This window comes from Myxocyprinus asiaticus, chromosome 23 (genome assembly GCF_019703515.2).
Source record: "Myxocyprinus asiaticus isolate MX2 ecotype Aquarium Trade chromosome 23, UBuf_Myxa_2, whole genome shotgun sequence".
Lineage (NCBI taxonomy): Eukaryota > Metazoa > Chordata > Actinopteri > Cypriniformes > Catostomidae > Myxocyprinus > Myxocyprinus asiaticus.
This window is the reverse complement of record NC_059366.1, coordinates 44,924,083-44,950,364: the sequence shown is the minus strand read 5'-3', so window position 1 is coordinate 44,950,364 and position 26,282 is coordinate 44,924,083. Positions and strand designations below refer to the sequence as shown.

Genomic DNA, 26,282 nt, shown 5'->3' with positions numbered 1-26,282 from the left:
GATCTGTGTGTTTGTATATATATACAGTATATATATATATATATATATATATATATATATAATATATATATTTATATATATATATATAATATATATATATTTCACCTGATGATGTTTATTGATGAAGAATAACAAAAATATAGACTGAAAAAAAATCGACAACTATCAGCATAGATTTTAGCTGATAACCAATAGTTCCAAAAAAGCAACTATCTGTAGCGATTAATTGGTAAAACTGGTATATCGGACTACTTCTAATAATAACTTTATTTCAATACAAATCAATATTTCATGTTCATTTATTTATTTATTGGCAAGTAGTCTTAAGAAGGATAAGTAAGTGATAATGTACAGCCAGCCGGTTGTTTTCGCACAAACTCCGACAGGGTGATCAGGACCCCGACATGAAACGGAGTCACATTGTATCACCCTGAAGGGGTATATTTTGCAATAACAACCGGCTGACTGTACATTATCCTGCTTATTACATGGCTACTAACCAAATAAATAAATATATGGACATAAAATATTGAGTTGCATTGAAATTATGTAATTTGAGAAGAAAGAAATCGCTGAACAGCTGGAATGAACCTCTGGTTCTGTTGGTGTTTATTTTGTAAAAATGACCATCTGACTCCTTAATATTCAGCCTATTACAAGACAACTTGCCAAATAAATAAATAAATGCACATGATACATTGATTTGAGTTGAAATTATTTTATTAGCTTACTTGTAGAGATCGCACGTTGACCTGAGAAGCAGGAGAGATGGGTTGCAGAACCCGGATGAGCGGTCTGGTACGTGGATGTGCAGTTGTTACAGAGCAATATCTGACCACTGGATGGTGACATTGACCAATCAGAATCAAGTACTCTAGAGTGTCTTGTTATAAAAGACGAATAACGAGCAGGAGGGAGAGGGGAGAGGGAAAGAGCGAGGGGGAGAGACAGAGAGAAAGAGAGGAGAGAGAGAGAGGAAAAACTCGCATGCCGGTCCCCGGACACGCCGTCGCCTGTTCCTCAGCCACTCCTCCGCCCTCTGGCAGACGACAGCTGCTCCTCCCCTGGCGGTTGGCAGTGAGTCCTCCGTCTCCCGGTGGCTGGCAGCGGGACTGCCCCTGTCCCTTGGCGGACGGCAGCGGCGAGGACTTCACGACAGCGCATCCCTCCTCATTCCCGGGATTCGGCACCGGTGTAACGGGTTCAGGATGTGCAAGGAGGAGGTGGGAAATGGCAGAACAGTCAACATAACTTTAATGACATAAAAGAACTGGAACATAAAATAAAACACATAGACGCACACACACAGCAGCCACGTGTCTCTCTCTCTCTCTCGAACTGGCACCCCTGGCTCGTCTTTATCCCCCTCCCGGCTTATTAGGTGACTTGGTGCCGGCCGTGCACCCTCATGGCCCGGCCACACCCTCCTCCTCGTCACATATATCTCCTCTCACATTTAATTATTTATATATTTCTTTATGCATGATTGTGCAGATTTATTTATGTATGTATTTGTGTATTTATTGTTTTTGCAGCTTTCATCCTCCATAGAAAAGCTCCTACAGCTCTGCTTTATTGATAAATAATCTTAGTGCTTCCCTTCTATATTGCTTTAACTTTGTGCGACCCCCTTCGTGTGGACGTTGTATTTTGGCTTTGCTATACGCAACACATAATTTAAATGAATTAAAACCAGCTGAATACTGTTTGCAAGACTCTACACTGTCATTTAAGGGTTAAACTTCTGGCACACCGCGTCACGTGACACAACAGCATGAAGTTGATTTCCAGGAAGCACTGCTACGGGTGCAGCACCAATACAAGAGCCTCTGGTAAGGAACCTCTATGTTTTTGGATTGAAACCTGTTTGGTTGTAAAGAGTCGCATCTCTAGTTTCGTTCGATGCTGCTTTAAAAAATGCATTCATTTTTCATGCATCAGCGTGCTGATAAACATGATGTCCACATATGTGGAAAATGGGACCGTATTCCCTCAAAAGTTGAAAAAACATGAATAATTTTCAACATTAACATCTGTGGGTCATTTCACTTCACTTTAATATAAATTTTGTTTTATTTTATTTTGATATCACTGTACAATACGGTTCTATTCATTAACATTAGTGAATGCATTTCTATATTTACTGTGCATTATCACATTGAGAATCAATGGGTGCATTCAAATGAAGGAAATGTTGCTTTCAGAGGATTTATATGGAGTTAGGATGAAAATAAGGTGCATTTCAAACTGTTCTGAGACCAGTGCAGACAGACAGCACACTGGAGGTTAAGGCATTCGCTAAATAGGGAGCAAGGGAGCATCCTATAGCTCTCTATGCAGTTAAGTGCATTCACTCCTAAAATCTGATCAAAAGTTCAGTTTCAGGCTGCAGATGATGTTTGGATCACTCAACATGTTTGACAGACATGTGACAATGATAATCAGTACATAGATTCACAATTTATAATGCAAAATTAGATTTTAACATGGATGACAGTGATTGGATGATGCTGGAAATTACTTTTAATAAGAATGATTAATTAAGCTTTATAGAAAATCAGCTGTATTGTCTATAACGTCTCAAAAACATGAATAACCAACACTCCTGGACACATAGTAAACTATTTGATGAAAAAAAAATCTATACTTTCTATAGCTTGGTATTATGTAAATTTTCACAACTTATTCCCGCTGTCCACATATGTGGACATCAATTTTTAGGAAAACTATTTGCTCTAGAAATGCTTTCTCTTTCTGTGCATGTTTATTAGGTGCTACAAGTTACAAATCAAAAAGAGAAATGGAAAATGCACAGCAGTCACATGGGGGTCTCAGGAGGTTAATATGTCTTTAGCTCTATCTGGTGGTAAGATTAAATTGTTCTATGCCATTTCAAAAGAGTAACAATCAACTCTAAATTATAAATGTTATTGCAAATGATTCAAAAATAGTAAACGTTGCAGAAAGTGAACATATTCCCCCCACCAATGGATATCCCACCAGTAAACGCAATTGACCCTTTGCTAAGCTGGTCACTGATTATGCGATTACTTACTGGTTTCATATTGGTAGTGGAAAGCAAAATCAAATTAGCCAAAATATTAAATAAACAGAATACAACTTTGTAAATGATACACATTCAGTTCTACAAAAATCTGGAGCGCTTTCTGCAGTTTTACTTGGATTCCATTGTGGACATGAGCATAGCAGAGACAACTATTCTTTCTTATACACACTTGCAGGAGACTGCACAATGGGAAAGGTGTTTATTCAATGTAGCGATATTAAAAACATTCACATCCAAACAAAATACCTGCATATGCAGGAGCAGTGTTGACCTCAGCAGCATGCATTTGAAAAAACAAAAACAGTATTTTATTACACAGTAGTCCATATATCCATATTATTTATGGTTATAAAAATTGGTAAGTGGTAAACATGGTAAAAACATGTTAACTGGATTTACAACACCATTATTTCAGCTGCTGTTGGAAACACAGACCATTCCCCTTTATTTATGTGGGTTAAGTAAGGCCTCATAACTTTACACCTTATCAATGGAAAGATTTTGGATTAATTTGACCTGATGACACATGTATCACCATGACAACACAAGCATCAGCAGCCCCCTGGGCACAATGAGGTTTTCATGATATTAAATAATTCGCCTGAAAAGGCAATAATAAATGGGTGAATCTCACAAAAACATGTCTAGGTCACATTATATTTACATAAAGACAATGAAGCCTACTTAGGATCATTTTAGCATTTTTTTTGCATCGTGAAAAAATCGTAAAGAAAGTACATGTCTGATACCTAAGACGTGATTACCATAGGTCACTGATTTGATTGACTGTCTGAAGTTCTGGCCATGGGCTCTTTTGATTGGCTGACAGAAGCCCCGGCCTCTGGCTCTTTGTACATGCGACTGAGGTGCTCCAACAGGGCCTCTAGTTCTGGGTTTCCTCCCAGCTTTGCGATCAGTCGGTACGCTTCCGCTTCCAGGATCATAAGCGTCTGACGCGTGTAAGCAAAAGAACCCACCTTTTCCAGGTAGTCCACGCAATAACGTTTAATATCCACATTCTCAGTGCGTTGACGCAATATATTCTGCACTTGCGTGCTCTCGGGTCGCGACCAGATGGCGTGTATGGTGGGAAAAGAGAACTTCCCTTCCGTCAGATCTTCACAGAAGCTCTTGTTAGCGCTGTACTCTGGTGAGTTCAAGTTGGCGTAGTCGTCACGAATTTGGAAGAAAAGTCCCAGAGTGTCTAAAAGTGGTTTTAGATCTTGTTTCCAATCAGAGAAAAGCTGCATGAGTCCGACGGCGAGGCCAAAAAGGCCCCCGGTTTTCTGAAGCACCATGGCGCGGTACTCGTCCTCGCTCGGGCAGGTGTACGTGTCGCGCCAGTGAATGTCGAGTCCCTGGCCGCGGTGCAGCTCCAGAAGCTGACGGGTGAAGATGTGCACGGCCTCAGGGTGATCTAGCATGAGGACCTTCTCCAGGCCCAGGAAGTAAACGTAGTTGGAGGAGTTGATGACCGAGGGCACGCCGTAGATGCTATGGGCGACGGGGAAACCACGGCGCAGCTTAGAGCTGTCTTCAATATCGTCAATCAGAAGACTGGCATTGTGAAGCATCTCGGTCACCTCAATAATGACCTGTGGATACGAAAAAGAAACATGAAAAGATCAAAAGTGGTTTTGCTAATCATTAGACGTCAAGAAAGAAATGGAGTAAAACAGGGCTCAACATTAGATTTTTTTTCTTGTGGCTTTGCTAAAGTGACAAAACAAATATATTTATTTTCCAAACACCACCACTATCATCACCATCATTATTTATTTTTATATTAATTATTTAATTAATATTACATTGTTTATTAATAATAATAATAATTGTTTGGAAATAAAAAATAATAATCTGAAAATTATAAAAATGTATAATAATAATAATAATATTATTTTACAATATTTTACGTTCATAAATATATAAAATTTGACACTTTTATAACTATGTATAGTTATTTTATTATTAATAATAAAACAGTTAAATAATCATTATCTATTAAAAAATTTATATTAATAACAATAAAGTATTTATTGACACTTTTACAACAATGTATAATTTTATTATTATTATTTTATTAAACAATTTAATAATTATCATTTACTATAAAATAATAATAATATAATTATACATTGATAGAAAAGTGTCAGAAAAACTGAAATATTTATTTTCTTTCCAAATATCATCATGATTATTTATTGTACTAATTAATTAATTATTACATTAATTGTTTGATAATTATAATAAATTGTTTATTATTAATAATACTTGTTTGGAAGCAAAAATACATAAAAATCGACAATGTATAATAGTAATTATAATAATTGTTGTATTATATATTTGTAAATATTTTTTCTGATACTTTTTTTTAACAATGTATAATAATTATAATATATTATCTCAGGAAAAAAATCTAAAATATTTTCCACATATTATTATTGTTATTTAAACAATTTAACAATAATCATTTATTATAAAATGTAATAATGATAAAAGTATTTGACACTTATAACAACGTACATTATATTACTATATACATTTACTACTAATACTATTTTTACTAATTAAACAATGCAATATTTATTATAACATTTTATAATAAAGTATACATTTATACATTCTTAGTCAAAAAATATTTTATATTATTATTATTATACAATTTTATCATAAATGACGTTATTAAATTGTTTAATTAATAACAATGACAGTACACATTGTTATAAAAAAGTCAGAAACATTTTCTATATTATTAATATTATTACTAATTAAACAACTGAATAAATAATAATTAAATTGTTTAATAATCCAAATATGGAAAATATTTTATATTTTTTCTGACACTTTTATAACAATGTATAAAGTGTCAGAGAAAAGTGTTCTTTCCAAAACAACAACAATAATAATAATAATAATAAATAATTTTATAGCTATATCCTTCATGAACACTTTCAGGAAAATATGGCATACGGTGTAAATATAAACAGGGCCTAAGAAAAATCAGCTAAACCCATACAATAAAATTCATCCCAAAATAATTCAGTCAACCCATGTGCTGTACTGCATATCATTTACTGCAGAGGGCAGCAGCGAAACAAGTAGCACTGACTTAAGTGTATGGGGTGAATCTTTCCAACCAGGGTGTGTCTCAAAAACAGACTTAATCAATAACATCCCAGTATATTTGGCAAAGGTCTACTTGACCCAGTCCTGTTAATGGAAACTGGTGACTGACATCATTAAATCACTCTCAGTATCTTGTTCCTGTGCAACACAACACTTACATAGAGAGTTTGAGTTTGACACAAGGATGTTCACACTTGTGCTAGAACAGAAAATGAGGATATACAAGAAGATCGGTGATTCTGTTTACATTGATCTATAGTAGCTCTCACAGCACACACGCTTCAGAGCACTGATAGGGAACATATGGTGATCAAAGGGGGAGATGGGTAATGTATTCACTTGTTTAAGTAATCAGTGATGACACCAGCGCTCGAGGCGGGTCGAGTCCTCGGGGTCTGCTGGCAGCTGAGTGAGGGGGAGTTGCAGAAACATCGCAGTGTCAGCGGTTCAAATGCAACCTCAGCTGACCCGTTAACCAACATGCAGGAAAACAAACATGCTTTTAAATGACTAAATGGAAACAAAACACTAAATCTGAGCCATTTACAAAACAATACTTCCTGTTATAGTGCATTACTGTATGACCTGTGTTCACACTCTTGGCCTGATCCATTAAGAGTTCATTTTGAGCAGGGGTTGAAACATTTCTGTAATACGCACATTATCTTGGTCAATGTAATTATATCTTCCATTAACAAACATTATATTATACTAAACTAGCGTTGATCTAGTTCCTCACTTAACTACGTTTGCCATGTCCTCCATTCAGTAACATCAGAATCTGACATGGAAACACAATAACTGCAGTACCAAAATCACCACCAGTGGGCATCAGTATTGGCATCCACTTGAAAACATGGTGAATGCAGAAACAAAGCCGTGGAATGAAGTGGGCAAGATTTCCGAGACCGAAACTGCCAAATGGTTAACCTTAACAAGTTAACCTATATCAAAAGATGCTCTGGTAACCTCTTGCACGCTTACAGTGAACTATAGCCGTCATAGAAATACTGAAGGAATAATAGAGACAGTCTGAGAGAACCAGAGAGAGCATGCACTGGGCATGCTGCCAGCGTCTGAGAAATCCAGACATTTATCCAGCAAACACGTTTCTTACAGTGACGTGCCACCCATCGCTCGCACAGCTGCCCAATCAGAGCCCCCACAAACACAAAATACACACACACACACACACACACACAGATGCTCGGATTCACTGTGTATCAGCCTGACAGCTGTACGAACAAGCATCGAGTCTATGATGTGCCAAAGAATGCTTTGGTAGAAATCCTACACAGAGTAAAAGAAATAGATCCTATATTTTGAAACTACATGCACTGCAAAAGTTATTCACTTGATTTAAGCATACACTTCACTTCACTCCAGCCACCCGAGCCATGGGCTGTTCTCACTGCTACCATCAGGTAGGCGGTATCGCAGCATCAGGACACGCACCAGCCGACTCCATGATAGCTTCTTCCCCCAAGCAATCAGACTTCTGAACTCTTGATCTCCCACGATCAAAATACATCATCCCTGCACTTTATTACTCTTTTATCTCACACCGGACTGTCATAAATTATATTACTGTCATTATATTATGTCTCTCTTAACAACTGACTATCAACCGACAGCCTGAATGTCAATACAGTACAATACTGTACATTCTATATATATACTTTTTTCATATATATTTTAATTTTTATTGAATAATGTGTATCTATATAGTATCTATATAGTAAAAAACAAAAAAAAACAAAAAACAAAAACAGCATATTGTATACTGTGCAATGTATGTTATTATTGTATATTGTTGAGTGTAATTGTGTATAACAGATGTTTAAATTGTGTTGTGTTAATTTGATGTTTTAAGTTGTGTAATTATGTATAACAGATGTTTAAATTGTGCTGTGTTAATTTGATGTTTTAAGTCGAGTTTAATTATGTATAACAGATGTTTAAATTGTGTTGTGTTAATTTGATGTTTATTGTAGATTGGCGTATGTCTCATCACTGTCACGACTGCTATGTTGATCGGAACTGCACCCAAGAATTTCACACACCATTGCACTTGTGTATATGGCTGTGTGACAATAAAGTGATTTGATTTGATTTGATTTGATTTGATTTGACTTAATTCAGTAAATCTTGTTTTAAAGCTAACAAAAAGCTCTAAATAAAGTACAATGACATTACCATGGTTGTGTGGATATGCACCATGGTACTAGTACCATGTTTTTGTTAATATCCCGTGGGGCTGGTAAAAAATAAATAAATTTAGATGTATTTCAGTTACAATTCTTAAATCACAAGATTGATCTTTTACTCTGTGTCTTATGACGAGATCCACACAATCCATTTTTTCATTGAATAATGTCTCTTGTATATCCTTTCTGTTTTTACAGTCAGTTGTTGATTTAAAAAAAAAAATACTAAATTATAAAATCACATAGCATGGATGCGTTCAAGAAGCCATGCAACTCCAGTCTCCACTACTGTGCACTCAACGCTCGCTGAACTACCACACAACTCTTAAAGAGACAGTACCGTTTTAGCACTTGTTCTACATACATACATACATACATACATACATATATATATATATATATATATATATATATTAGGGATGCACAGACGTATCGGTTGCTGATATTTAACCAAAATAAAACCATAATTTACTTATAATTAATTCATATCACACTTTGTAAAAACTCTGTGAATTCAAATTAAAATGCACAATCCAGAAATAATAATAGCCACAGTATGTAGACTGGTTGGAACTCCTAAGAACATGTCATATTTATAAGATTAAATGTTCATTCTTTCTCTCTCACCAACCGCCATAAACGGACATGACACTTGTGAAAGCGGCACTTACTTATAAGGCCACATGATGAGGGAAACTATCCAAAACGCTTTGAAACCAGCAGGCTTTAGGTGCGTCCTAAACGGCACACCTCTGCACTATTCTATGTCATTTTGTCGTGTAAGTAGTGTGAGTAGTTCGTTAACACTGGAAATGCAACAAAAAGAAGTGTGCTGCGAGTACCCGGATGATGCATTATGTATATGTGCATTGTGTATAGTGCGTCATTTGAGACACAGTTATTGACTTCTGAGACATGGGCATGATATCCATTAATGCTGCATGAGTGATTGAATTAAGATTGAAATCACAATATGGCTTTACGCGATTACTAAACCTTAAAAGGCTGTGTTTTAAAATATATGCGTCCGAATATGCATATTTCCCTAGTACTCTATAGTATGCAAAAAACAGTATGCCAATGGAGTAGTATGTCAGAATCCTCAGTATTCATAAAAGAGTAAGTGAGAAATACCGGGATGACCTCCTTTTTCCTGTGTGATTCTGAAGTGAGCATGCACATCTACAGGACACTTTTCGATCCCATAACCCCTTGGGGCTGAGGAGCCATCACGTTCAAAACGCTGGATTTAAAAGAACTGGATTTACAGAATTCACTGTAAGTGATGTCTGTAACAAAGAAAGTAGTTTCTTGTGCTTTAACAAGCGTTTGTTGTTCCTACGTCATTTATAAGTGTCACGGGTCAAAGTATGTCCGGAATCTATTCATACTACTCGCATGCATACATAAAAGAACACACTGTTTTACCAGCTGAGAAGTGCATCATTCATAAAATACAGTACATACTCTGACAGTATGCGATTTCGGACATGGGGATATTCTGCATTCAGCGTTGTGTGAGCAAGCGGCGCCCTCTAGCGGTCAAGACAGCATTATAAATTAGGCTATAACATTATAATAAGGAATTTAAAAGGTTGTTTTGTTCCTTTTGGTTAACAGTTTTTATTTTCCATGATGTGGTCAACATTTCCGTGGAATCATCTGCATAGTATGAATTTGTAATGTTCTATCATATACAGTACATACGTGTAAAACGTGAGTTCTGTTGTTTTGAACAGCAAGAACAGAACTGCAAAAATGTTTTAGCAGTTTTTTTTCATACCAGTCATCATGTTCAACAGATCCAATCCATGTTCAATGAAAATTATTGTTAAAACAAAAAGCTTTTATACTTCTTTGTATAATTTGTAAGCATAACTCTGTTATGAAATCTGTGCATCCCTTATAAATATGCACAATTACAAGATCATGTTTATTGATGGAATACATGGAATTTGTACATTTTTCTAAGGGTAAATGTTACCAAAATGATGAAAAACAAATGATAAAGTAAGTAAATTAATAGTTTCGTAATTGATAAGTTAGCAGGTCCTCTGTAGGGCTGGGCGATAGGGCGATGTAATTGGATATCGACGATTTCTGACAAATATCCCGATACCGATTGCAACACTCATTGACAGACAATGATCGACAATGTTGGCAAATTACAAAACCATGGAGCTGGGAAGTCTCCAAAGATATTAAATAGTAGCCCATGGTATGAAATTGGCACTGAATTGAATTTAGAAATGTCTTTGGTTTTTTGTGTTTCAATAAATGAATTAACTTTTTAAAGCAAAATCAATAAAGCAAGAATATTTACAGATCCCTCGGCTGGGGGGGGGGGCTGACGATGTAATCGGATAATCGATATATTTTTTATAAAAATATTGTGAACATATTTCTTGCACATTGCCCAGCCTTAGTCCTCTGTATAATTAACAGCATTGGCTCAGAGAGAATTTCTTTCATAAATAAGGAAAATGGACATTATAACTACACCCATATGAATCGGAATATATATCAATACCCAGCCCTAGTACCTTGGAGTACCATGGAAATACAAGTCCAGTGAGAACTTGAGGGAAACTGTCATGAAAATAACGTCACAATTCCTATAATGCAATAACGGTCACAACAACAGCATGACTTTGAAACTGAATTTTATTTGTTCAGTGTAACAAGATAAATCCTGAATGCAAAGCAATCTGATAGAAGTGTGTTTGCTGCTGTCAGTGTGTGACGTGAGCTGTGTGGAGGAGTTGCGCGTGTTAGTGATATGGCGCATGCACGGTCATGCTGACGGGTTCAGGAAGAGTTTACAGGCTACAGGAGAGAGAGAGAGAGAGAGAGAGAGAGAGAGAGAGAGAGAGCGAGCGAGCATGCTTCAGGGAGACTAATGAGAAATATGAGTAATCGCTCGATTATCAAACAGCTCTCGAAGACAAATCCAAAACAAAACACTATACAGATATTTTGCAGATACAGAAACATCCGCAAGTTCAGATCAGAACTGTCTCTTCAATAAAAATGATGTCACCACATGCCAGAATATCATCCGTTTATCTCTTATTGTAAACCTCTTATTGAGCCCAGCTCACAATCAGAGCTTAAATGTGAAGTACAACTTAATATATTAGAACCAGTTCATTTGAGATGATCTTTGTGGAGTAAATGTTTGTAATAGTAAGAAAACAGGAGACTGTTAAACATCTACACCCTGTTCTTTACATCTGTAATGGTTTCTTATTGTTTGTGATTTCTCTCCATCACAAACATAACATCACTTAATCTAATTAAAAAAAAAAAAAACAGAGCTGAAACAAGGGCTGTACACTTTATTTAAAGGGGTAGTTCACCCAAAAATGAAAACCATTTACTCGCCCTCATGCCATCCCAGATGTGTATGACTTTCTTTCTTCTGCAGAACACAAATGAAGATTTTTAGAAGAATATCTCAGCTCTGTAGGTCCATACAATGCAAGTGAATGGTGGCCAGAACTTTGAAACTCCAAAAAAGCACATAAAGGCAGCATAAAAGTAATCCATATGACTCCAGTGGTTTAATCCATGTCTTCAGAAGTGATATGATAGGTGTGGGTGAGAAACAGATCAATATTTAAGTCCTTTTTTTTTTTTTTACTACGAATCTCCACTTTCACTTCCACATTCTTCTTTTGTTTTTGGCAATTATAATTATTTGTGCATATTGCCACCCACTGGGCAGGGAGGAGAATTTATAGTAAAAAAAGGACTTAAATATTGATCTGTTTCTCAACCACACCTATCAATCGAAACTTGATTACTTTTGTGCTGCCTTTGTGTTTTTTGGAGCTTGAAAGTTTTGGTAACCATTCACTTGCATTGTATTGACCTACAAAGCTGAAATATTCTTCTAGAAATCTTCATTTGTGTTCAGTAGAAGAAAGTAAGTCACACATCTGGGATGGCATGAGAATGAGGGAATTAAAATTTTTGGGTGAACTATGAAAAAAATAACTAGCATAAATAAACATTTATTAGCACACAAGATTGTGGAGGAAATTGTTTTATTATTTTTTAATTTTTTATTATTATTTACTAGTACAATTTTGATACAATATCATTTTTAGTGATTTAGTATCATTATATTTGTATTACTATAAATATTAATCACATGATAAGTCATGATGCCACAACACCCTCTTAATTTTCTTGACTGGCCATTTGCCCCCACCACCACAGAATTTGCATTTCCTTATTTCCTTCTATGTAATACGTAATGTAATATGTAATGTAATTTATTTGTGTGTGTGTGTGTGTGTTTGTGTGCGTGTACTTAGATTTTTAATTGTTTTATTTACATTAATTGCAATGGTTTACGAAGAGACCACTGATATCCTATTATAAAAACACATCACACCAAGATGTTCCTCTGAATCTCACGGACACATGCTGAATCCATTGTTTCTGAGTCAAAAGTTCCTCTATTTAAGCTTGTTTTCTGGAATTCAAGCAACTAGATGCTCACAGACTTCGAGGGCAAACAGAACAACATCGAATTTTTATTGATCACATCGGTTTGTCACTCTCTTCTTACAGCAGGTTCACACATCCTCCGTGAGCGGGGCGGGAGCGGCGCGTTTTCGTTTTGGCGCCCATATTAACAGATGACACCGTTTACACTGCAAGCGTGAGTCGCGAGTTGATGCGGCAATGAGCACATAGTTTTGCATTTGAGTTTAGGCTCTGGGTGTAGAAAATAAAAAATAATCAGGAGATTATAGAAAATAACCAAAAGCAAATGAAAATGATTTATGCCGAACCTACAACAGACTACAATCTGCATACAAACAAACACAAATTAACTAAAAAGAATGACATTTACTACATTTATTATTTTTTTTTCACCCAATTTGGAACGCCCAATTCCCAGTGCGCTTTTAAGTCCTCATGGTGGCGTAGTGACTCGCCTCAATCCGGGTGGCAGAGGATGAATCTCAGTTGCCTCCGCGTCTGAGACCGTCAACCCACGCATCTTATCACGTGGCTTGTTGAGCGTGTTGCCACGGAGACATAGCGCATGTGGAGGCTTCACGCCAACCACCGCGGCATCCGCGCTCAACTCCCCACGCGCCCCACCGAGAACGAACCACATTATAGGGACCACGAGGAGGTTACCCCATGTGACTCTACCTTCCCTAGCAACCGAGCCAATTTGGTTGCTTAGGAAACCTGGCTGGAGTCACTCAGCACACCCTGGGATTCTAACTAGCGAGCTAGCGAACTCCAGGGGTGGTAGTCAGCGTCTTTTACCACTGAGCTACCCAGGCCCCCCTGGGCTTTACTACATTAACCGATCATGACCAAGAACGCTGATGAACATAAACAAATGCATATGACATGATGGCCGTTTTCGTTGATGCAATAATGTACCTCATTCGGATTTGCAAGGCCACATAATAGTGGAGACCCGACTGACTGTGGAGGTTGAGAATTACAAAGTGCTATACAACCCTCAGCATTTATTCTAGATGGATTTATTAACAAAGGAAAAGGTGTGGGATACAGTAGCTTCAGCAGATTTGTGCAGCTGGTTCTGACTAAATGCATACGATTAAGGACCCAATAATGTGTGGGCTGGGGTCTATCTGTAAATTATTTATCATGAAGTAAATGTTGTCCTCCTACTCAACATACAAATGATTTAATGAAGACCAAATTTTTATAGTAATCAATTACCCCCTCTCCAAAAAATTACGTTATGGCCTTATTAAAGAAAATGTTTTGTGAAGGAACCCAGAGATAACTTTATTTTCTGTGCAGAGCCGCAGCTGCGCCTCGCAGAAGAGACGCAGACTATGTGAAAGCCCAACCTGACCGCGCTACTCACGTGCCGCTCACGGGGGATGTGTGAACCCGGCGTTACGAACAGACTCGCGCGCAGCATACATTACCGCGACCCTGACAACGTGTCCACAGCAACCTGCTAAAGTTCGGCACTTGAGACTTGCTAATATTAATTGTATGACTCATTGTATGTTCTTTGTTGCAACGCTTCTTGTAGGCGAAAATGTCACTTATCGCGTAAATGAGTTAAAACCTGTCGTTGCATTTCCTACTTTTAAGTCACAAATGCAAGCAAAACTGTCGCACTGTACAGCCCTGACTGGAACCCCTTTGTGGGTTGCAACCCACCAGTTGAGAACCACTGCTATACATTATAAAGTAGGAAAGCATACCCGATAAGCTGCCTTTATATTGATTTAACTAGAGCCGCTAAACCTACGACTACATTACCAGCATCCAGAAGGGAAAAGGAAGTTGTTTTCTCTTCACGAGATCAAACAAACATGGAAGAGGAGCCAGTTGCTGGCATGAATGGCTGACTTTCCCTGCCTGAAGAGCTTTAATGAAATATCTAGGATAAAAGGAGAGCTGTTGAACAGCAAGTTGTATGTGATCTGACAGGCTTAGCTGTTAACATATCGCATTGAGAGATAACAGCTGATTCGCAATGACAAGATTAACATCGCTTAATCACTGGATGAGTTACAAGTTTAGTTTGATCACTCGCAGACTAAAGCCTTCAGTACAGCTACTGTAGTTTAATGCTTTAAAGGGACAGTTCACCCCAAAATGAAAATTCTGTCATCATTTACTCACCCAAGCCATCCCAGATGTGTGTGATTTTCTTCTACAGTAGAAGGTTTTTGGAAGAATATTTCAGCCCTGTAGGTCTATACAATGCAAGTAAACGGGTACCAAAATTTGAAGCTTCAAAAAGCACACAGCCATCTTAAAAGTAATCCATACGACTCCAGTTGATTAATTAATGTCTTCTAAAGCGATACAATCGCTTTTGGTGCGAAAAAGATCAATATTTAAGTACTGTTTAACTATAAAGCATCGCTTACGTTCAGCACCAGTATGCACATGTGACGTAATCGCGTTGGCACGTTCATGCGAGAACTGACGCACGTGTGACACACCCATTTTTGGGTGAACTATCCCTTTAAAACTATAAATCTTCGCTTCCAGCCAGATGTGGTTTGTGTGTTCACAAGAGAGTGGAGTTAGGGTTAGCCCTAACCCTAACATTTATCTTTTACCAATAAAAAATGATCAAAAACAAACTTTATACCAGGGACCTCTGCCTGAGTTGACACAGAATTACCCATATCACCACCACCCACTTCCGTAGTATGGTAAACAAAATTTCAGACATTAGCTAATATCTGGCATCTCCTTTTGTGTTTCACGGAAGAAAGAAACTAATGCAGGATTGGAATCGCACAAGGGTGAATAAATGATAGAAAAATTTCCATTTCCAGGCAAACGATTCCTTCTAGAGCTTTCTGGATCATCCATGTGCATTTATATCTCACTTTTCTGTAACACGACCCCCGCTGCAGAAACGCTCCAACTCAATTTGAAAGGCATAATTCTGAAAATGGCTCATGATGTTATGCTTAAGAGCCAACATCTACATGCACTGATTTTTTTTTCCAATCTCAGACATGCCAGAGAAAGAGAGAGAGAGAGAGAGAGAGAGAGAGAAAGAAATGGGCATTTGCAAAAGAAAGGATGATCTGGGAATGATGACCCAGGAGAGATGAGACACTGCTCAGGTGCTCTTGATTTGCACTGGAGCTTTGTGCAGGTTGTAAGAGCGGCATGGTTCACTGGAGGGCAAAGTCGCTGTAAAAATGACCATGAGCAGACACACTGTGGGCGCCTTTCTATCATCAATCAGTCTTGTGCTTAGAAGAATGTACCGTTGAAAACACCAAAAGCCTTTTAGATGCCCACTGCACAATTCAATTCAAAATGTTTCTTCATAAAGGAAACCTTTACATAATTAATTTAGTCAACAGCAAAGACGACAACAATTTGAGCACACTACTAGATTTAAAGTCTACATGAAGCGGGGCCTGGGTATCTCAGGGAGTATTGACGCTGACTACCACCCCTGGAGTCGTGAGTTCGAATCCAGGGTGTGCTGAGTGACTCCAGCCAGGTCTCCTAAGCAACTAAATTGATCTGGTTGCTAGGGAGGGTAGAGTCACATGGGGTAACATCCTCGTGGTCACGATTAGTGGTTCTCGCTCTCAATGGGGCGTGTGGTAAGTTGTGCGTGGATCACGGAGAGTAGCATGAGCCTCCACATGCTGTGAGTCTCCGCGGTGTCATGCACAACGAGTCACGTGATAAGATGTGCGGATTGACGGTCTCAGAAGCGGAAGCAACTGAGACTTGTCCTCCACCACCCGGATTGAGGCGAGTAACTGCGCCACCATGAGGACCTACTAAGTAGTGGGAATTGGGCATTCCAAATTGGGGAGAAAAGGGGATAAAACATTTTTTTAATTAAAAAAAATTCTACATGAAGCATGAAAAAAAATGCATTTTAAAATGCATAATTTATCTTATTTAACGTACGTGTTTCAGGACCTTCAGCGTAAAAAAAAAAAAAAAAAAAGAAAGAAAAACAACTTGATTGTGTGGTGGAAAGTGGTCTCTACATAAAAGGTTGTTGGGAAGGGGGGGTTATATGCATCAATGTATAACAAAACAATTTATAATGTATTTAAATTGAGTCAATTTTCATATTGATTTTAAAAGTTAGTAAGTGTCAAATTTAACGTTGAATGTTAATTATGGGAAACAGTGTTTTTCTTGCTCTTTCCAATAACATTTTGGGGCACATTCACTAAGAATGAATTGCGGCCTGTTATAGCGCCAACATGCCCTCTGCGCTGGTTTAGCGCTCAATTCACGCGCCCGCAAAACGTGCCCACAAAATCGCAGCCGAGCGCGATTTGCATGTGCAATTCTGATCTTGCGGTCAAATTCTGAGCGCAATATAGCGGAGGATGCCACAGCACAGACCACCATATTTGACACCCTGCTGGGACTGAACAGCATCACTGTGATCCAGATGCCTGAATCATCTCTTAAACATGCAGAACGTTTGCTTGACTACACCGCACTGTGGATATATGCCAGGTTATAACGCTCTTCTCCATCATTTGATGATTATTTACAGCTGACATGATCGGTTGAAAATGTTCAAAAACATCTCTTTTAAATATAATTCATTTTACCGCCTGCTTTTATTTGGTTGTAATAGCGTGATCTAAATTGCAGCAGGCAAATTTTTTGAATGAAGCGCAATCTACATTGAGCCTAATTTGCATAGAAAGGAGGCGTGTTTGCACAGAAAGGAAGGACAAATGACTTATGATTTAAATGCAGAGCTTAATGATTTAAATTCTCAAGATGCAGGTGGTTAGTGAATAAGATGCAGGTTTTTGTGCAAAACGCAAAACCCCCTCCCCAGTCCACCCAGACCACTGGAATTAAACCGAAAAATGTATGTAGAAACTTCAGATGACATTGACCGAGGGTACGTTTACACGACAACGATGTACTAAAAACGGAAACGTTTTTCCTTTGCGTTTTTGAAAAGTTTCGCATACAGACGATAACGTTGTCAAAACGATCCCCGTTCACACGGATCCGCGAAAACAACTATAAACGCTGTATTATGCATGCCAGGCCAGTAGTTGGCGATGTCACTTTGTAAAGAAACACTACGCGCCTGCGCACATAAGCATTCTTCCACAGAGCGGTGAATACAAACAATGAATATGGCAATCGCTGGTTGTAGTAGTGATGCAGTAAATCTACACTTTGCTGGAGAAGCGTCAATAAACTCAATCTTGAGCAGCACAAACACAGTCCTGTAGTCCGCCATTGTAGTTTTGAATGTCTCGCGCATTGTTTTGAAGTACTCGCGTGCATGCCTATAGACTGAACACGTAATACGCGTGCGCATGACGTCATCATTTTCACAAATCGCGTTTTTGTATGTTTACACGGAGACGATAACGCCATCGTTTTCGTGTCGTGTAAACGGCCCCCGAGTCAGAGAGAAGACATCACAATTTGAGGGGCCGTTTACACGACAACGTTTTCAACTAAAAATGGAAAACTTTTTATGCGTTTTGGCTGTTCGTTTACAGGACAACGGCGTTTTGGGGCAACAAAAACGGGTTTCAAAGTGCACGTTTTTGAAAACAATGCCGTTATCGTCTCCGTGTAAACATACAAAAACGCGAATTTGTGAAAATGATGACGTCATGACGCGTATTACGTGTTCAGTCTATAGGCATGTGCGCGAGTACTTCAAAACAACGCGTGAGACATTGAAAACTACAATGGCGGACTGTTTGTGCTGCTCGAGATTGAGTTTATTGACGCTTCTCCAGCAAAGTGTAGATTTACTGCATCACTACTACAACCAGCGATTGCCATATTCATTGTTTGTATTCACCGCTCTGTGGAAGAATGCTTATGTGCGCAGGCGTGTAGTGTTTCTTTACAAAGTGACATCGCCAACTACTGGCCTGGCATGCATAATACAGCGTTTTTAGTCATTTTCATGGATCCGTGTGAACGGGGATCGTTTTGACAACGTTGTCGTATGTATGCGAAACTTTTCAAAAACGACAGTCATGTCAGTCATATTTTACTCCAATATCAAAACTAAGAACAAAAAAGACATTATATTGCTTAAAGAAAATTAAGCCTATTTTTAGGACCATTAAGATTTTTTGCATTACTATATATCTCTTCTTTTGATTTTGGGGTGAAATATGACCATGACATGTTCTCCCCCCAAAATAAGCTTTTAATACCCATAAAAACACTATTCAAACAACTCCGCAAATTACTCCGCAATCCACAATCTTTTCTATTTTATATCACAACTATGCAGCTTTTTCTCAATTCAAGAACACAAACCGTTTCCTGATTCATGTAAATAAACGCTTACCTGAAGTTTGTCCTCTGGGACGTTGAGCCAGTGGTTGAACGCTTGAGATAGTTTAGTTCGGACTTGTTTTCCTAATAATCAAAGCAAAGAAAATGGGGAGAGATAACAGTGTTTTTTTTTTTTTTTTATTGTATTTTTTTTTACTTAATTTTAACAGCTGATTATCAGTTTCATTTTAAGGCAAATAAGTGACACACAGAGCAGACCAACTGAAACGAACATAAAACACACACAACAAAACTTTTAGAAAATGTTTTTTAGTTCACTTCAAATTTCAAGTATGTGGGCTTGATGGGTGCACATACTCATTTTTTTTATTGTAGGTCAGCGTAACATTTGCATACTTGTTCACTGGTTGGAAATGTTTTGAAAACGAACTTTACATACATAGGCCTACTGTATATATTAAACAATATATCTCAAAGCAAACAGTGACAGAAGTTTGTATATCATCACAAATATATAGACGAATGTTTGCCTTTTTAAAACAGACTTGGAATGAATGTTGAGAAATAAAGAGCTCAAAATGTGCAGCAAAATATCTTGTGAAATCAAAATTGACTGGGAGGCTCAGACTGAAAACTATTCATTACAGTTCATCTCCATTCATGAGCATTTTCCCTCCAGCTCCCTCTAACACCTGCAGTCACTAAGAGAGTTACATCACACTGATCTAATGACCTACTGGCAGACTTCCTCATTGTCTTCATGTGTACAATGGCATTTTCTTTAGGCAAGGACTCTGTATGTGGAGACACCTCAGCAAATCTCACCACAAAATCAAAAGAAAAAAAATTATGTTTTGGTTAAATAAAATTAAGCTTAGGGTGCCTGGGTAGCTCAGTGGTAAAATACGCTGACTATCACCCCTGGAGTTCGCTAGTTCGCTAGCTCGAATCCCAGGGCGTGCTGAGTGACTCCAGCCAGGTCTCCTAAGCAACCAAATTGGCCTGGTTGCTAGGAAGGGTAGAGTCACATGGGGTAACCTCCTCGTGGTCGCTATAATGTGGTTCGTTCTCGGTGGGGTGCGTGGTGAGTTGAGCGTGGATGCCGCGGTGGATGGCATCCACGCTCAAAACCTCCACACGCGCTATGTCTCCATGGCAACACGCTCAACAAGCCACGTGATAAGATGCGCGGGTTGACGGTTTCAGACGCGGAGGCAACTGAGATTCGTCCTCCACCACCTGGATTGAGGTGAGTCACTACACGACCACGAGGACTTAGAGCGCATTGGGAATTGGGCATTCCAAATTAGGTGAAAAAGGGGGAAAAAAATCCCCCCCCCAAAAATTAATAAATAAATAAATAAAATAAAAATAAAATGAAGCTTACTTTAAAGACCATACCATTTTTTGTTGTTGTTTTGTTTGTTTTTTTGCATAGGTTTCATGGCAAACATAGCGCTATTGTACACTTCCGTGGTCATTGTGTTTAATAGCGTGCCGTTTCATGATAAATCGCTCAAATGTTCAAAATGGCATATCGGATGAAACTAGAGACTCAAGTCTTTTCACTCAAACAGGTTTCGATGTAAAAACTTAATGAGGTTTTTTACCAGATGTAGTTTTATGGCTATACTTTTGAAACAGTGAGTATTTTAATGTTAGTGTCTCACTGTAACACAGATTTTTGCTTATTTTTATAAAGAAAAAGAAATATATTTGGGGGTAATCATTATGACACAAATGCTGTTGATTGAGCTTAACTTGTATTGAACCTGGAATATTTCTTATATTTTGCATGATGGCCTTTTCATCATGCAACATACAATCTTCTGATTTCGGGATGAAAAGTGACATGGTCAAATTGCAGAAGGATGGCAGGAAAACAAAATGAGTTCTGATGCTGCAGCAGCATTTCTCAGGGAAGATCTGGCGGTGCTTGAGATGGAAGTAGCTGAATTTTAGAGGTGAAAATATACTTTCAGACTCAGCAGGGTTTTACAAGAGCAAGAATCGAGACATTCTCCCCATGACAGCATTGAGCAACATTAACAACATGCAGCAAAGAATAAACTGTGCATGTCATTTCCAATGGTCACTCTTACCTGGCAGTTGTAACAAGTACTTGTAGGGTTCCAGAAGAATCCGTTCAGACTTTGCTCTTTCATCTCCATCCATCCCTCTGTTTCACAAAACTAACCTGCTGATAGAGAGAGAAGAGAGGTATTACTACACCTCAATACATCTCTTATAGAAAGTCTAAATGTCCAACCAACTTGTGCTGCAGTATGTTTCAATAAGCAATTATTCTTGGCAGAGTTGACATTTATTTCATCAGCTTTATGTCCAGCTAAACTATTATGCATGTGGTGTCTGTAGGCTTTGGGGTTTTCTTATTCCAGAACAAGAGAGATCTAGATCTGAAACCTATTTTAGGAGATGCCCCAACACATTCACCTTTGATGTGAATCACTAGCTGGATTATAAAAAAAAACTTTCTAGTTAATATTTACAAACCAAACAAAACTCAGATTTGGTATTAAATTCTAGAACAAATGTAACTGGGTCATTTAGATAAAATACTTCCTCATTCAATTAGTTGTGTTAGCAATCGGTGTGACAAAAACAAAAAAAAAATCTGCAATAGAGCTGCAGCTTCAAAGGGAACAATTTATTGCAGCATGTAGCTGTCATGGGAACGCAGAGGTTGACTCATAAACAATTTCATGGACACAACAGCGACATGCTTCTGCAGTCGCAGCCCATCACTCATACAGACTCCTGATACGGCCTGATACGTCTGACACAAAGATCCATCGTATAGAGAACCACCTCCAACTTTATTTGTTTATTTATTTATTTTTCCTCCCCAATTTGGAATGCCCAATTCCCAATGCACTCCAAGTCCTCGTGGTGGCGTAGTGACTCGCCTCAATCTGGGTGGCGGAGGATGAATCTCAGTTGCCTCCGCGTCTGAGAACGTCAATCCGCGCATCTTATCACGTGGCTTGTTGAGTGTGTTACCGCGGAGACGTAGCGCATGTGGAGGCTTCACGCTATTCTCCGCGGCATCCACGCACAACTCACCACACGCCCCACTGAGAGCGAACCACATTATAGCGACCACGAGGAGGTTACCCCATGTGACTCTACCCTCCCTAGCAACCGGGCCAATTTGGTTGCTTAGGAGACCTGGCTGGAGTCACTCAGCACGCCCTGGATTCAAACTCACGACTCCAGGTGTGGTAGTCAGCGTCAATACTCGCTGAGCTAGCCAGGCCCCCAAAACCTCCAACTTTTAAAACAATATGAAATAAAAGACTTGGAGTTGCATGGAAACGTGTAGCTCAAAACAAGATTTTTAAATCTGATTCGTGATTATTCCAGACAGCCATATACACCTACAGTGTAATGGAGTGCAAGAGTCTCGTTCCAGAAGTACAAACCCAACTTATCTTCTCCATAGGCGAATTCATTTTTAACAATAAATTATAAACTTTTAAAGACAGAACTACTGTGAGCTCTGAGGTTGTTAATCGATGTTGTATGCTTCTGCTGAAGCCATAAATCCACTTTATTTCAAAGGTTTTTTAGAAATCGCGTTTAATATCAGAATTCCAGGTGAAGAACTACACTACTCATGATCCGGAGTAGAAACGATCCTCCAATCAGAGAATTGCGGCAAACAAACCGCATCAAAAGAGCTCTGCAGTGACCGCCCACTCGCATGATACAAACGATTTGCTCTCCCTTCACTCTAAAACTATTTATATCCATTTTACAATAAGATTAAAATATTGTTTTTATATACTTACAGTCAACAACTTTAAAACAATGGTTTTATATTGTTCTATTATTTTTAATTAGATTACATCATTCACAATTCTTAATGGGATTGTAGTTCATTCCCTCATTAAAGTTTGTAATGTTGTGATTCACCTCTGAGCTGGTTTATGACTTGCAGCTCTTTTATGAAGGATTTTATGAAATCACTATGACAAAAATACCATAATGTTCCTACAATTCCATTATGCTATAGAACAACAAAGTGTGCCCACTTTTTCAGCAGTTTTGGTTTTAGGAATATTTTTCCCTATTCATTTTCTGCCAAGTTATTAAACAAAAATTACTAAATAAAATAAATAAATAAATATTCGATATAGAGTTCCAAGCCTTGAACCCTGAGCAAACCTCACCAAACCGTTCAAGAACATGTCTGGGTCATATTTCACCACAAAAGAAAATAACTTCTAAATGATTTAAAGAAAATGTACCTCATTTTATGACCACTAAAATGTTTTGCATTATTTTCATGACAGTTAAGCACATTTTCACATGCAATTTTCGTAATGCAAAACAAATAATCGGCTATATTATATAAAGTGTAAAATACTGGTAGTATTTGCTGTACTGCCAATAAATTCTCTCTCTCTCTCTCTCTCTGTCTCTGTGTCTGTGAGTGTGTGTGTGTGTGTGTGTGTGTGTGTAGTTGCTGAAACAAATTTATTAACAATAATTACTCAAATATTCACTTTTCTTCACACCTATCATCGCTTAAAGGGATAACTGACCCAAAAATAAAAATGTTCTCATCATTTACTCACCCTCATGCCATCTCAGATGTGTTTGACTTTCTATCATCTGCTGAACTCAAATGAAGATTTTTAGAAGAATATTTCAGCTCTGTTGGTCCATACAATGCAAGTGAATGGTGACGAAAACTGTGAAGCTCCAAAAAGCACATAAATGCAGCATAAAAGTAATACATAAGACTCCAGTGGCTTAATCCATGTCTTCAGAAGTGATATGATAGGTGTGGGTGAGAAACAGACCAATATTTAAGTTCTTTTTTTTTTTTTATTTGTCGATTCAGATTCTCCGTGCATTTCGCCACCTACTGGGCAGGGAGGAGAAAGGGAAAAAAGGAGGGATAAAGCAAAAGGAAAAAAATTAAGAAATGATATATGCACAACAGCCCTGTAGGTGGCGATATGCATGAAGAATGTGAATCAGCAAAAAACAAAAGAAGTCTTGTGAATGCGGACAGCAGGGCCGTTTGAAAGTAGATTAATAGTAAAAAAAAAAAAAAAAAAAAAAAGTTTGATCTGTTTCTCACCTACACCTATCATATCGCTTCATAAGACATGGATTAAACCACTGGATTTGTATGGATTACTTTTATGCTGCCTTTATGTGCTTTTTGGAGTTTTGGTCACCATTCACTTGCATTAAATGGACCTACAGAGCTGAAATATTCTTCTAAAAATCTTCATTTGTGTTCAGCAGAAGAAAGAAAGTCATACACATCTGGGATGGCATGAGGGTGAGTAAATGATGAGATCATTTTCAATATTGGGTGAACTGTCTCTTTTAATCTCAGAGCTCATGGCAGGTGGATCTTGAAAGGTTATAAGATATTGTTTAAAATCTATTTCTCTATGAAGAAAAAGAATGTGATTTTTACTTCCGGAACCTAATGTTGTGTTCTATTACAGACAAGACTTTGGGACCCTCGCCTAGCCTTGAGCTTATGCATCTCTAAACAGAGCCAAATAACACAAAACTCAGAAATAAGACGCCTGTCTAACAACTTCTGTAATTGTGTAATTTAGTCTCGATTAGTAAAATTATGGGAAGGGGTCTAGATTAGCAGAAGTCATTCATGAACCCTGTCAGAGACAAGTCATTGTGTAAATAATGTTCTGTATGAAATAAATCATTTAACTCAAAGAAATACACTTGTTTTCTTTATGTAGTGGAAAAATGTACTGCTTGGTTTCACAGATTAATTAAAAGAAAATGCCAAAAAATTAAAAAATGCTAATAAAAACGATTTATGATTCTGCAGTACATTTACACTATAATCAGTGTTGGGTAAGTTACTCTAAAAAAGTAATGAATTACTAACTACTAATTACATCTTCTACAGTTTAATTAGATTACTGTACTAATTACTCTTTCTGAAAAGTAAGTGCATTACTTATTACTAATTACTTTCTAAAACCCTTATCAACCTCGACCAGATGAAAAATACAAGGATAGTCATGAAACTGTTCCTTTAATTCTATCAAATAAATCATATAAAATCAAATAAATTATTCATGAACTGTCCAAAGAATTTAAAGGGGCAGCGTTAAATTAGAAAACAATAATTTTAACATTAGATGTTAAATTTTGATTTTAAATTCACTATTGTTTTATATAGAACTGTTCTAGTATTTAACGCAATTACATCAGAAGTAACTGTAATTAAATTACTGAAAAATTAAGAGTAATCCATTACTTTACTTTTTTCAAAGAAAAAGTAATTTAATTACAGTAATTACTTAGTAACGCATTACACCCAACACTGACTATAATAGACCCTGAATAAAAAAACAATATATATATTTGTTCTCTTTATGTTGCTTGTATGGTCTTGCTAAAATAAATACTCATCATACTCCACCCACCTTTCAGATCTGCAATATGCAATCCAACACTTCCGCTTTCGTCATCGAGCACGTCAGATCTTCCGCTTTCAATTTTTTATCACTGATAGCCAGCTCGCTATCATTAACCACTTAACCAAAGACGATAATTTAACTCCACCTCGTTTCACAAATAATCCATAAAGCGATCGTAACGGAATCAGGAAGCAGAATGAATGTTTTAAGACGCCTAAGTTACAGGAAGCTCACTCATCCCTCCTGCTCGCGCTTAAATACGCCATCGGCAGCGTGAAGGCGCGGGGGAAGTGGGTGAAGCTTGGAGAAACGTCATTTTCCCCGCCCGCTATTGAACTGTGGGAAATGTAGTTTATGTGATGTTTCAAGTTTTGTTTGTTAATTTTGTTGTCCATTTCTTTTATTTCCCACTTCATTTTTATTAACCTAATTTATTTTGTTATGACAAATATTTCTATGAGTACTTTATGCGTTTTGGCAACATTGTAAAAGTTAACAATAATGCCAATAAAGCTTTATTGACTCCGACTCTGAAATGTGTTGTCAACCAGCAAGTTATTGAATGTTATTTTTGTATCTTACATTTTCACACAGAGGTAAAGAAATTACATGTTTAAACACCCAAGTCCCAGTTACTTTAGTGATTATTTTTGAGCAACTAATTATGTAAAT

The 26,282-nt window shown here is 37.6% G+C and overlaps 1 protein-coding gene across 3 annotated transcripts; it reads right to left on the bottom strand.

Annotated features, from left to right (window-relative positions):
* Window positions 1-3,251: 3,251 nt before the first annotated feature.
* LOC127414390 (geranylgeranyl pyrophosphate synthase-like) lies at window positions 3,252-25,914 on the bottom strand. Of its 3 annotated transcripts, XM_051652396.1 has the most exons (5): window positions 25,617-25,914; window positions 23,769-24,058; window positions 21,270-21,364; window positions 19,220-19,290; window positions 3,252-4,662 (listed from the first exon to the last, which is right to left on the bottom strand). In XM_051652396.1, the coding sequence occupies exons 3-5, from the start codon at window positions 21,340-21,342 to the stop codon at window positions 3,838-3,840; spliced, it is 969 nt and encodes a 322-aa protein (XP_051508356.1). In that variant the 5' UTR covers window positions 21,343-21,364; window positions 23,769-24,058; window positions 25,617-25,914; the 3' UTR covers window positions 3,252-3,837. The 3 variants fall into 3 exon arrangements, with proteins under 3 accessions (XP_051508356.1, XP_051508353.1, XP_051508354.1); XM_051652393.1 differs by lacking the exon at window positions 23,769-24,058 and having other exon boundaries at window positions 21,270-21,367; XM_051652394.1 differs by lacking the exon at window positions 23,769-24,058.
* Window positions 25,915-26,282: the final 368 nt, after the last annotated feature.

Bases quoted from the DNA above. Each gene is read 5' to 3' on its own strand.
- LOC127414390 (XM_051652396.1), bottom strand. From the start codon at position 21,342: ATGGATGGAGATGAAAGAGCAAAGTCTGAACGGATTCTTCTGGAACCC. The intron at 19,291-21,269 runs GTAAGAGTGACC...TTTGATTATTAG, and splicing joins GTACTTGTTACAACTGCCAG to GAAAACAAGTCCGAACTAAA. The intron at 4,663-19,219 runs GTAAGCGTTTAT...TCGTATCCACAG, and splicing joins TCCCAGAGGACAAACTTCAG to GTCATTATTGAGGTGACCGA.